At 34.8% G+C, this 12654-nt stretch overlaps 3 protein-coding genes across 3 annotated transcripts; 2 read left to right on the plus strand and 1 right to left on the minus strand.

Annotated features, from left to right (window-relative positions):
- Nucleotides 1-5347: 5347 nt before the first annotated feature.
- Nucleotides 5348-7329, minus strand: LOC131857091 (nudix hydrolase 8-like). Its single transcript, XM_059209156.1, has 8 exons — nucleotides 6989-7329; nucleotides 6822-6887; nucleotides 6594-6731; nucleotides 6261-6338; nucleotides 6104-6154; nucleotides 5975-6009; nucleotides 5781-5889; nucleotides 5348-5673 (listed from the first exon to the last, which is right to left on the minus strand). The coding sequence occupies exons 1-8, from the start codon at nucleotides 7178-7180 to the stop codon at nucleotides 5491-5493; spliced, it is 852 nt and encodes a 283-aa protein (XP_059065139.1). The 5' UTR covers nucleotides 7181-7329; the 3' UTR covers nucleotides 5348-5490.
- Nucleotides 7330-9317: 1988 nt separating this feature from the next.
- On the plus strand, nucleotides 9318-10091 carry LOC131857166 (nudix hydrolase 8-like). The gene is made up of 4 exons (XM_059209339.1): nucleotides 9318-9391; nucleotides 9466-9677; nucleotides 9771-9836; nucleotides 9927-10091. Exons 2-4 carry the CDS (start codon nucleotides 9486-9488, stop codon nucleotides 10074-10076), a joined length of 408 nt encoding a protein of 135 aa, XP_059065322.1. The 5' UTR covers nucleotides 9318-9391; nucleotides 9466-9485; the 3' UTR covers nucleotides 10077-10091.
- Nucleotides 10092-10289: 198 nt separating this feature from the next.
- LOC131856622 (nudix hydrolase 2-like) lies at nucleotides 10290-11356 on the plus strand. Its single transcript, XM_059208469.1, has 5 exons — nucleotides 10290-10313; nucleotides 10421-10471; nucleotides 10585-10619; nucleotides 10725-10833; nucleotides 10920-11356. The coding sequence occupies exons 1-5, from the start codon at nucleotides 10290-10292 to the stop codon at nucleotides 11100-11102; spliced, it is 402 nt and encodes a 133-aa protein (XP_059064452.1). The 3' UTR covers nucleotides 11103-11356.
- Nucleotides 11357-12654: the final 1298 nt, after the last annotated feature.

The raw sequence follows: 12654 nt of genomic DNA on the forward strand, positions 1-12654 counted from the left end.
ACATAGAATGTCACATATTCGTAATACAAAACATATGTTCAAATTTTCCATATAGGCATACAACATGGTATCCAATAAAGTCAAATAGGAGCTTGCCAAAAGCCATATGGCGATAGAATGTCACATATTCGTAATACAAAACATATGTTCAAAATTGCCATATAGGCATACAACATAGGACCCTATTCTATTCATTTCCCTCCAGGGGAAGGAAGCAGATCATGAGATATCTTTTCCTATCGAGGGGATGGAGATGTATATGATGCAGGTGTCTTTCGAGTACGTCCACTTGACCTCCTCTCCAGACTTTTTTGTAACTCCACCTGATACAATGAAAAGAATGATGTTAGCATATACAAAAATTGAATTTTAGAATGACATATAATAGAATAGTCACTTACCGCATACAAATAATCATGATGTTCATCCACAATAGGTGCACGTTCATGATCTGGAGTGACAAGCCCCTCCTGTAAGCATCACAATATAAATTAAACTAAATACAAGTGTCGTTAAAATTTTCAATAACATATTATTAAGATAACAAATGTAATGCTAAATCTACTTAATTTACAAATATGTCTCATACGTTTGTTAAAGCAGTTGAACTTGCTACTGCTGCAACAACACTGCGCTCCATTGACGCATGGACAACAGGAGGAGTCTCTGATGTCAACATTTGAAAATTAAACAAAGTATATTGATTAATCACCAAAACTATCTATATTATTTAATAACAACATTAAAGATAAACTGTTTACCTGAGTGAAAGATTGTGTACCCTCTGTCTTTCTGCAAAGTTTGTACCGTTGTTGACAACAACAACTTTACCGATGCTACCCCCCTGAAGTCCATGCTCCGCCGCTGTCGTGTGTTTTCTGCCGGTGCCCATACATTTTGGTCTCCAACTACTTTCATTTCCACCAACCACTGCCACCTCCAGAACCTCCCGCTGGGATGCTTCATCCTCGTCGGGGTGTCGTGTTCCCACCACCTCCCGACTTGATTTCTATGCCGACCGATGCAACCTTTACACCAACGCCACTGCTTCATCTGAACAGGAACCTACGATCCTGTCTTGACGGGCCCATGCCGCCACATGACAACTTTTCATTGGTTCATTGAACCTTGTCAGCCCAAATTATAGCTACCCAACCACCACGTGACATTTTTTTATTGGCCTGTCAAGCCATCATCAACCACGTGAGACAACTGCATCAGTGCCACGTAGCGGACAATTATTCGTCAGAACTGCCTAGTTGACAATACACATGACCTCCATATCGTATCCGTATTGACATGACATCAGACACGTCAACATCATCGACCAGTCATAGGCTGCCACATCATCAGGGCCGTACAGTATGGTCACCCAGTCAATAGGGTGGTGAAGTTTTCCCGATGGCTAGACAACCGCCAATTTTAAGCCCACGAAATGCCGATGTAAGCACACATCAACATTTTTTTGAAAATTTGAAGGCCCCATTCTTGAGCCTTGCATTTCATCTCCTCATATTGATAGCACATCACCTCTTGGACTCGATGATGCAATTAGTGCGCCAATTTTGCCTTCTTGTGATTTAGTGCAGTAAGATATTTTATGTCTTCTAGCTTCAGTTCATTGGGATGACTAATTGACAGACATTGCAGGTTTGTTTATGGAGTCATACATTGCAGATTTGGGAGAAATCATTGATTACATTCATCTTCTCTTTGATGAAGATGATCCTTCTTTGATTTTTGTGAGGGAACACTCTAACCCTCTTGTGCATTCTCTATATGATCATTCTTTAGAGGTTGACATGATTATGGATACTTTCGTACAATAGTCGGAGGAGGTCTCTTTATTCTTTGAGGAGACATGTGAGTCTTTGGATATTGTTCTACATTCTCCTCCACTAGATCTTGGAGTGCCCTTTTCAGTAGTGTGGACTAGTTCACCATCTTTGGAGGGGGTATCATTCAACATCAACATGGGGACACTTGAGTAGTTTTCAGAGATTCTATTCATCATGAGTTTTTTTCCTACCTCTTCCCTTCATGATTGGGGAGACTTCATGGATACACCTTTGGTTTTGTTTCTTTCTAAGGGGAGGAATAATGTTTGACGTTCGTGGAGCAATTTCTTCATTCAGCATCGAGCTTCTATCATTGGTGCAGATTCTACATTGAGGTGGGGCTATCTAGTTTCTCTTCTTCTCTCATATGGGGTGGAATTTTTCCTCACATGGGGTTTTGTTTCTCACATGCTTCTTTGAGAGTTTCTTTGTATATAGTTTTCATCTCTCTTTTGGGGGGAGGGTTTTTTCCCATTGGGTTTTTCTCACTTTCCTTTCTTTATGAGAGATTGCATTGGTTTGCGTGCATTTGCATTTGTACATGGGTACCTAACATGGCCTTGTATCCGAGACCTATCTTGCATTGCTTAGTTGCATTGTATACTTAAGTGCATTCCCCTAAGTTGCACTTAAGGGGGGGGGGGGGTGTTGGTGTCATTAATTATTCATCTTGGATATTATTACACCTTACTTAAGTTTACTTAGGTACATGCATTTCATAGTAGTTTGGGTATGAGACACTTAGGTATTTGTGCCACATTGGGATAGTGTTTTGTAGGAGAATTTCCACCTTTTGTGGTCTTATCTTTTTGTTACATTCCACATTCGGTGGGTGATCCACCTTATGTGGAATATTATATTGTTTCTCGCACCTACCACACTTATTTCCTACCTACCTTTGTTTTTCTTTGAGCTCTTGATCTTGGCAAAATCTCATAGTTATAAACCAAGATGTGCAGTATTCTCTAAAAGATAATCAAATAAAATTTAAGTATTTTTATTGTGTAACACCTTATTCTTGGAAGAGCACTCAATAAGGTCATGAGAAGCCTCATGGGAGGAATCTTAGGTGGAATTATTGATTGAATTTATAGGATTTGGAAGTGAATTGAAAAATATGAATGTCTAGTACTAGAGTCTCATTGGCTTTTTAGGTGGAGGAAATCAAATGAGGATCACCATATATAGGGGAATAAGTAACTAGAGATTTCAACCAGCCAGTGAGATTTGTTGCTTCAAAATATTTTTCCAAAGGTAAATAAGGTTGAATGATATTTCCTTTAGTCTTTATGTTGAAAATATCCTCAACAATTAAGAGGGTTGTAGAGCTATTCGAAATGTATTTAATACAATTCATTGAAGAATTACCTCTATTCAAATAATCAAAAAGAGAATTGGAAGATAATAAATCTCCACCTTCTGTTTCCATTTAATAAATTCAGAAATTAGTTCAAGCTCTTTTGAGTGAGGTTAATTAAAGTCCAATTCAATACAAATACAAAGATATAGATGCCAAATGCCTCATCAGTAAAATTCTCATTTAGGCTAATAAAGAAGCCTAAAGCATCTTAAAATTCTCAAAGGAATCCCTCATATCAATACTTAGACCCGGAAGATTATAAAGTTGGGTCCAAATCAACATTTTCCCTAGAACTTGAGTAAGAGGGTTAAAATTAGGTTCATAATCCTTGATGAAGAATCCCAACCCATCCATCACCAACAATCAATGAAATATTATATTCTTTTTTTAATTCAGCAAAAGCATACTCCACCAAGAAGAATCCATTGGATAGATATTTAAATTTAACCTTAGTGTCCCACTTATTCATTAACCAATTTATAATTCTTGAATGAGCAAGCCATTTCCTAGTCCATTTGACAAAGAAGGCACATTCCTTTAAATGACACACAATATGCTAATATTTTATGAGGTAATAATAATCACTTCGCTTTTAACAATACAATATTTCTCGGGTTCAATTGGATTGTGATGATTAGGTGTGGCTTTAGGGGTCTCCTATTATTCTCCAAGTATGTAGAGGCCCATGGGAAAAAGTAATGTGAAGGAAAATGTTGTAAATATTACTAAGATTTATGTGTATAACCAAGAGGGATACAATCTGCACTAGTGGTCATGACTAAGGTCCATTTTCCTTGATTACCAAAACATAATTTGATACAATTCAGTGATTGGTAGATAATCTTGATCACCCTAGGGCTCTATTATTTCTCAATATTTTTTATTTTCATCAATGAATTTTTTCAAATCACTAGAAATTCATAAAAAATCCTAGAAAATTTTGATGAAAAGTAGCAAATATAACTATTATAATTATTGTTAATTATAAAATATATCAAGTCTAATGTTTAATTTAATATATTATAAAATTAAAAAATAAAATTCAAATATATGTGTTAAGAAAATTGAGAGTAGATTAAACAACAAACATAGTTTAATAAAGACAATGAATTACATGGTTCATCAAAGGTGGCTATGTCCGTAGAAAAGTGAATTATTTTTTTTCCTTGAATGATCGTAGCAATTACATCAAGTTTCATCAACTTCAAATATTATCTTCATCAATTTTTCGTAAAACTTCTCATTTACAACAAAGAGTCAAAAGATATGGGAATGTTAAAGGTTGGGGAAATTGAAAGGGTGTGCTTGTTGGATTTCACAACTAAACAATATATTCTCAAGTGAAACTACCAAAAGAACAACTCACAATGAGAATTTAGAAATATTTTCCAGAAATATAAGTGATCGTATATGCACTCCTATATATGTAGTTACATAGCTAACAAATAGATGTATGGTATTGACATGTGGACTATTACGTCAATCGTACTTTTTATTTTTGGGGTTTTGACATACTTTAGTATAATTCAAAATAGTTTTTCTACAATAATTATTTTAACTAAATATGCATGACTTGTCTAATACACTGGTATAGAATAAAAGGTTTGTAAATAGTTATGTTAATGTTGTCCAACAAATTAGAAATGGGATTTTTTTAATATAAAGTAATGGAAGGTAATTATAAATAAATAAATACCACTATTCGTTACATGGGCGATTACTATACATGGATCTCAAGAATCAACACTCAACAATCCAAGACTAAAATTTTACAACTTTGTCTAGAGTTAATTAATAAAGGGTCTTCGAAGAGAACCACCATTTAATTCCTTTGATCCATATATACAATATATACATTTTACATAAGATCAACCACTCATAATTTGTGATATAAATCCATCAAGTATTAGTTTCAATGTGTAGGAATGAAATAAATAAACAAGCAAAAATCTCTTTCCAAGCTCATTTTATACAACCAAAAGAAATCATGGTGTACAAATTCCTCAAAATTAAAATTGTTACAAATCTTTCATTGGATTAAATATAAACAAATATATAATACAATTTTTTCTCAAACTTTTGATAAAAATATTGTATGTACAAAACATGTAGACAATACAAAAAAATAAATAAAAAAATCTCTCTCTTAACATGTTAAACATAATATTCTCTGAGGTAATCATTGCACCTCCTTATGCAACGTGCGAGCAATTTCTAGACCTAACTAGGATGGATGTATTAAAGTGAGTGCCTGGCATCCATTCTAGCTTTGTTCTTCGGTTTGGCGATAAATTATTGAGAATAGAGGGCATTGCAGTAGAATGCAGAGGGTTTGCGCGAGTTAGACGATATCCCAATGCCTGAAAATCCTTTACATCGTCCGTTGACGTTGGCAACACACACGCCGATCATATCTTTTAAAAGTTTGCTTTGCTGATTTTTAGGTTGAGATACAAATTCTTCTATCGCCATCCACTAAAAAAAACAAAAACAAGTTATTTAATTTGAACCCCAGTTTAAACGAATATTGAAACTATCCAGCTTAACAATATCGAATCACCGCCGCATGTTTAAACGCGTACCTTGGCTGCAGAAATTTCGGTATCTTGCACCACAATATTAGAAGAAACGGATCTCAACATACACACGAAGAGCATATCCGATTTTCCGAAAGGGGCATTGTGACCATCCCTGCAGTTCATGAAGTTATAACTTATCATTCTTTGTACCAACTATGAAACGAGGTATAACTTTGTGTAATGAAAGTTTTGCTTACCTGAAGCCAACCACTTCTACGAATTCTGCATCAATCTGTAAAAGCACAAGAATATAGTTTGGATTATAAAAAATTATATTGCAAAGAAGTTAAAAATGAGGTAAGTGACATTAGGTAAGTGACGTTTACCCCTGTTTCTTCGTGAACTTCTCTTATGGCCCCTTCCTTAATGCCTTCCCCCTACCAGAAACAAATTGCCCATAATATATTAGCGGGCTTCATGTAATTTCATGTAAAAATTGAAGAGTCATAAATTTAGTTTGATAACTGAATTTCACCCTGATACCTGGTTAATCCTTCCTGTTGGCATCTTCCACAACCCAGAATCTTTGTAAGGTCCACACTTTTCCTGAACTACTAGAACCTACATTGCCATTGTCATAATAATTTATGTATTTATCACTTCAAGCCATTGACCCACAACCGCTATTAAAATAACATTAACGGGTAGTCATTATATTAATTATACATTTTCCCAGTGATTAAGAAAATCAAATCCTTTTAACACAAACAAACACTTAAAATACTCGACATCTTTTCACAGTTACATTGCTATGGAGCGGAGGAGAATATTAAGCAGAACTGCGCTACATTCGGATATACCTAATACTACAATTACCTGTCCCTCCTCGTTGAATACAAAAGCTGCAATTCCCACTTGATGTGAGGCATTATCAGGGATGGTAGGAGGAGATTGAGGGATCCAATACACTAACATCACATATGAAGGCTCAGCATGGTGATACCAAAATCCCACCTGCAATTCACCAAATACTGTTGAAGCATAAACGAATGGCTTGGAGTGAGAAAAACATCAATGGAGTTAGCGAATTTATGAAAAACCGACCTCAATCGCAACGGGGACTAGCTTCGCCTGGCCCTTGGGCACTTTAATCCACACCCCCTTCTTTCCCTGTATACCCATTGATCCAACAAGTGTTATGAATTGAAGGAATTACTTACTAATGTCTTGAGAGATTTGTATTTAGAGTTAACAAAGCAGTAAACACTGACCTGGCGTGCCCAATGAGAAAGTGATGCCCTGAGCGAAGCTGCAAAACGAGTAGCATCGTTTTGCATATTCCCAATGTCAACAACCACACCATTATATCTGTCTTCCTGGGCTTTGAGCACTTCACATATTTCGTACAAAACAGTGTCAACATCATTAGTGGTAGCCGAAACCTCGTTTGTTGGGAATGCCATTGTGCAGTGTAAACACCACCCGCCAAAAAAATGTTCAATAACTAGCGATGCAAATTGAATTTGGCTTCTGAGTACCCCTGCGAGCAGGATTGGATTTGGCTTCTTCCTATTTCCAAATCGTGTGCAAAACAGATTGAATTAAATTAGCGCCAGTGCAATAATAGTATGTGGTAGAGTTTATATATATATATAAAATCGTGGCAACAACTAGAGAAAGTTTCTGGGATTTCAGACGAATGCTTCGGCGCGGGTAACAACTAACTACAGGTTTCGATTACAACTCTCCGTATTTTATTGACATTCCATATATGCTATGACTATTTGTTCGCGTTGACCCTTTCTGAAAACAAATAAATACTCTAGAACAAGTATTGCATGGAAACAATCGGATGTTAAACTTTGTTGGACACTCTATCCTAAGCTTCACCTAAAGTATAGTCACTTGGAGAGGAGACACACACTAAAGCAGTAAATTTCAAACAAAGAATTCACATATTATGCTAGACCACCCATAGATGGTGAGAGAGCATCATTTGATGCTTTAAGATAAAATATTTTGTTGAATTACATAAGAAATAAGTGCAGTATATTATTATTTGTATGATTGCAACTTTTTTCTTATATATTAGCGAGTGTTCAATTAGCTAACACCACTTGTGGAACAAAGAGTATGTTTCATTCACCATGGGAAAGTATGCTTAAAGTTGGGATTTCATGTTTTATGTCTAGTGAATCCAAGTATAAATTGTATTGATTTAATATTATAATGTGTTGTATTTATGGGGCCAAATGGAAATGGGCACCCTAACTGGAAGGAATCTCGAGATTCTTTGGGCATGACAAAAATAAATCATGTCACTTGAAAATTGTAATACGGTATGTAAGATCATCTTTTCTTTGTGAGATGTTTAAGAGTTTTTATGAGATTGTAAGATGTATAAGAAAAATTATGATTGTAATTCCAATGGCGAAGAAACCAAAACAAAAGGACATGATCGATGTCGTTTAAAGGAAACACAAAGTCCTACCAAAACTCTTGAGCATGCTACAACACATCCGTTGATTATAAATATTACAAATACTCTAAACTCTACAACATTCACATCCTCTTGATCACTTCATCATCTTCATCAACTAATACCTAATGCCTGAAATCATTACAAAAGCCTGAATATATAGAAGTCTTTTGAAATTAGAGATTATATAGATGATTCTACAATCAAGACCGACTTGATCATATATTTAATATTTTTTTATTTTAACTTTATTTTGTTCCTTCTAGAATATTTTTCTATTAACAAGATTTTGTGTATATATTTTGTCTTTCTCATTTAATGGCTCCATTTCATTAGTGAGAGAAATTAAATCTTTCAACAAAAAATATAAGTGAGGACAACTAGGATTGAAATTTCGAATGAAAAAATGAAAGATAGATGATATGATGTAATGGGAAAATCTGGGGATAAAAGAAGCAACAATGAATGGTGTAGTGGAAAAAAATGGGGACAAGGAAACCTCAAATCTCTTTTAGAATATTTATTTTTATTTTTGTTAAAAAAGGTCAACGTGAACAAATAGTCGTCGTATATTGAAAGTTAATAAAATACGAAGGTCGCGAGCGGAACGAACTGGGAGAGTCCCAAGAAGCTGCGCGGCAGGGTTAAACGCTTACTGCTTCATTAATCAGTGTATCAGAATCTGAATTTGCTTTGCTTTCAGCCTTTGAATTTTTTATTGTGAGATGGTCACGCGCTTCTCTGTATTATTATTACTAAGACGTAGCAGCATAGTTGTTCATTACCAAGAAGTTTCGATAGCATACTTGTCCCTAGCGCAGCATACTACTTCATCAACAAGAAGTTTCGATAGCCCCTCTGCGAATTTACGAAGAAAGCTAATAAATCATTTGCGTGTCCGTAGAATTTTTTAAGGTAAGTTTTTCCCTCTTTGTCGTTGCTTTGCATACAAGTTTTCAGTTTTCCTTTTTGGTTTGTGTAACGCTTACGTTGTAAGGAAGGGTAGCGGTAGTTGGTTGTTAACAGCGCAGAAGAATTCGTCTGAAATCCCAGAAACCTCCTCTCATTGTTGCCAATAATATATATATATATATACACTTCCCCCCTCTACAACATATTACTATTGCACTACTAATTTAATTTAGTCTGTTAGGAAGTAGCCAAATTCAATCTTGCTCACAGAGCTACTCAGAAGGTTAGCATCTCTTCCTGCACCACTATGGTTCCTTTTCATTTCATTGTGCTAGGTATTGAACTATTTTTTGGCAGGTCGCTGCTTACACTGCACAATGGCATTCCCAACGAACGAGGTTTCGGCTACCACTAATGATGTTGAAACAGTTTTGAACGAAATATGTGAAGTGCTCAAAGCCCATGAAGACAGATATGATGGTGTAATTGTTGACATAGAGAATATGCAGAACGATGCTTGTCGTTTTGCAGCTTCACTGAAGGCATCACTTTCTCAATGGGCACGCCAGGTCAGTGCTTACTGCTTTGTTAACTCTAAATACATATCCCTCAAGACAATAATAAATAGTACCCTCAATTCATCATACTTGTTGGGTATATAGGGAAAGAAGGCGGTGTGGATTAAAGTTCCCAAGGAACAGGCGAAACTAGTACCCGTTGCGATTGAGGTCAGTTTTTCAAAACATCGCTGCTACCATCGACGTTTTTTTCCCTCCAACCCATTTGGCTAGGCTTCAATACTGATTGGTGGATTACAGGTGGGATTTGGGTACCACCACGCAGAGCCTTCATATGTGATGTTAGTGCATTGGATCCCTCAAACTCCCCCCACCGTCCCTGATAATGTTTCACATCAAGCGGGAGTTGCAGCTTTTGTATTCAACGAGGACGGAGAGGTAAAGATGTAATCCAGTTCTTATATATTGTAGTTACTCTGCTTAATATTCTCCTCCTGTCCGTAGCAATGTAACTGTGAAGTGTGAAAAGACATTCACTATTTTGAGTGGTTGTTCGATTTAAGAGGTTTTTTTTTCCTTACATAAATTATCGTGACAATGGCAATATAGGTTCTAGTAGTTCAAGAAAAGTGTGGCCCTTACAAAGATTCCGGGTTGTGGAAGATGCCAACAGGAAGAATTAACCAGGTATCAGGTTTAAATTTCCACATCAAACTAAATTCAAGACCCTGCAGTTTTTACATGAAATTAAAAGACGATATCTAATGTACTTATCGGCAATTTGTTTCTGATAGGGGGAAGGCATTAAGGAAGGGGCCGTAAGAGAAGTTCAGGAAGAAACAGGGGTAAATGTCACTTACCTCACCTTTTTCCTCTGAATCAGGATTTTTACCTTATGTTCAATATAATTTCCGACATTTTTTTTTGATAATTTATGTATTTTCTTGTATTCTTACAGATTAATACAGAATTTGTACAAGTGGTTGGGTTCAGGTAAGCAAAACTTTAATCATTAGAAAAAATTGTAACTTGTTTCATAGTTTGTACGAAGAAGGATAAGTTTGATCTAGCTCTATAATAGTTGTGATTGAACTGCAGGGATGGTCACAATGCCCCTTTCGGAAAATCCGATCTGCTCTTCGTGTGTATGTTGAGATCTCTTTCTTCTAATATTGTTGTCCAAGATACCGAAATTTCAGTAGCCAAGGTACGTGTTTAAACATTATTTCAACATCGTTCAGTTGGATAACTTCAATATCGTTTAAGTGGGGCTTAAATTTGTTTTATTTTCAGTGGATGGCGATAGAAGAATTTGCATCTCAACCTAAAAATCAGCAAAGCAAACTCCTAAAAGATATGATCGGCGTGTGTGTTGCCAACGTCAACGGACAATGTGAAGGATTTTCAGGCATTGGGATATCGTCCAACTCGCGCAAACCCTCTGCTTTCTTCTGCTCTGCCCTTAATTCTGAGTAAATTATCGGCATTTGCAAACTGAAGAACAAAGATAGAATGGATTTCAGCAACTTCATTCAATACATTCGTCCTAGTCATGTCTAGATATTCCTAGCACGCTCCATGTAACAATGATTTCCTCGATAGAATATTATATTTAAGTTAACATGTTGAACGAGTATATTTTTTTTAATCAAGTTTTGAAATAAATACAAATTTTTCAATTATATTTGAAAAATATTTGTATTGTATATTTGACACTATGATCATTTGAAACAAAGATTTGTAACAATTTCATGTTTGAAGAATTTATATTTATGATTTCTTTTGTTTTTATGAAATGAGCTTAAGAACTATTTATTTGTTGATTTATTTTGTTTCTACACATTAAAATTAGACTTTAGTGGACTTATACATAAATAAATGGTTGATTTTATGTAAAATAAATATATTATAAATGAACTCATACATCATCTTTCTAAAATTATTTCTCATATTCTTAAATTGTATTCTTAAGATGTAAATAAAAGAGTCACCAAATATATCATTAGACAATAGTGTGTACACACACAAACTTTACTTTAAAAAAATGACATTGTACAGTTGAAATAACATGACACTACGCACTTATGATAACTTCCACTTCATCTTTAACGACTTTCTTTCATTGCACGTGAAGCATGAAGATGCTTTTTAAAAAATAGTAGCTTTACAAAATGTTCATGTGGAGTACAACTATTCATAACTATTTAGCTAACTAGTTATCTAATGGTCATAGCCAACTATACATCTCTGCAAATTTCTACTATATCTTTGTTATACCAAATTCAGACCATAGTCTTTTCTATACATATAAATGTGGCCATGCACTGTATCAAAGGCGATATTTTCTTGAAATATGTTGTCTTTATGAATGATTTTTTTATTGTTAAAATTTACCCTCGTATATTTTACTTGAAAATGTATGATGTGCATTCTTATCTATGTTGTAAAATATGACACTTGAAATTTGTGAAATATTTTTTATCTTCACATCTACATTTTTTTTCTTGTTATTTCTACATTTATTTAGAATTCCCTTATATTTGGTATCAAAACCTATTGCTTTCATAGATATCTTTTTGCTATAGTGTATATATTGCCCTTTCTTGCATAGTCTATTTGCATCCAACTCCTAAACTCCTCCAACTGTACTATTTTCAAACTTTTTATTTTACATACTTGCTTTGATTTAGGTATCAGAAATAAATTTCTTTTACTTCCCCTAATTCCTAACAAGGCTCTAGTGACTAATTAATTTTTGTTATACATAAAACTTTGATATTAGCTAGTTACAGTGTGGTGAGACTGGTTGTATTATAATACTACTTTGAAATAGAAATATGGAATCAATTTTGTTTCAATAATCTACTTATCCATTGCTAACTGCACCTTAAGGGATCAATCCTTAGTAGGATTTTTGTGTTTAAAGAATTCATACCAAATACAATCCATTCTTGTGAGAAGGTAGATTTTAAAAATTCAATAATAGATGCAACAAGACTCCAATTATCCAAAATCCATAATCTAAAGT

This window comes from Cryptomeria japonica, chromosome 7 (assembly GCF_030272615.1).
Source record: "Cryptomeria japonica chromosome 7, Sugi_1.0, whole genome shotgun sequence".
Classification (NCBI taxonomy): Eukaryota; Viridiplantae; Streptophyta; class Pinopsida; order Cupressales; family Cupressaceae; genus Cryptomeria; species Cryptomeria japonica.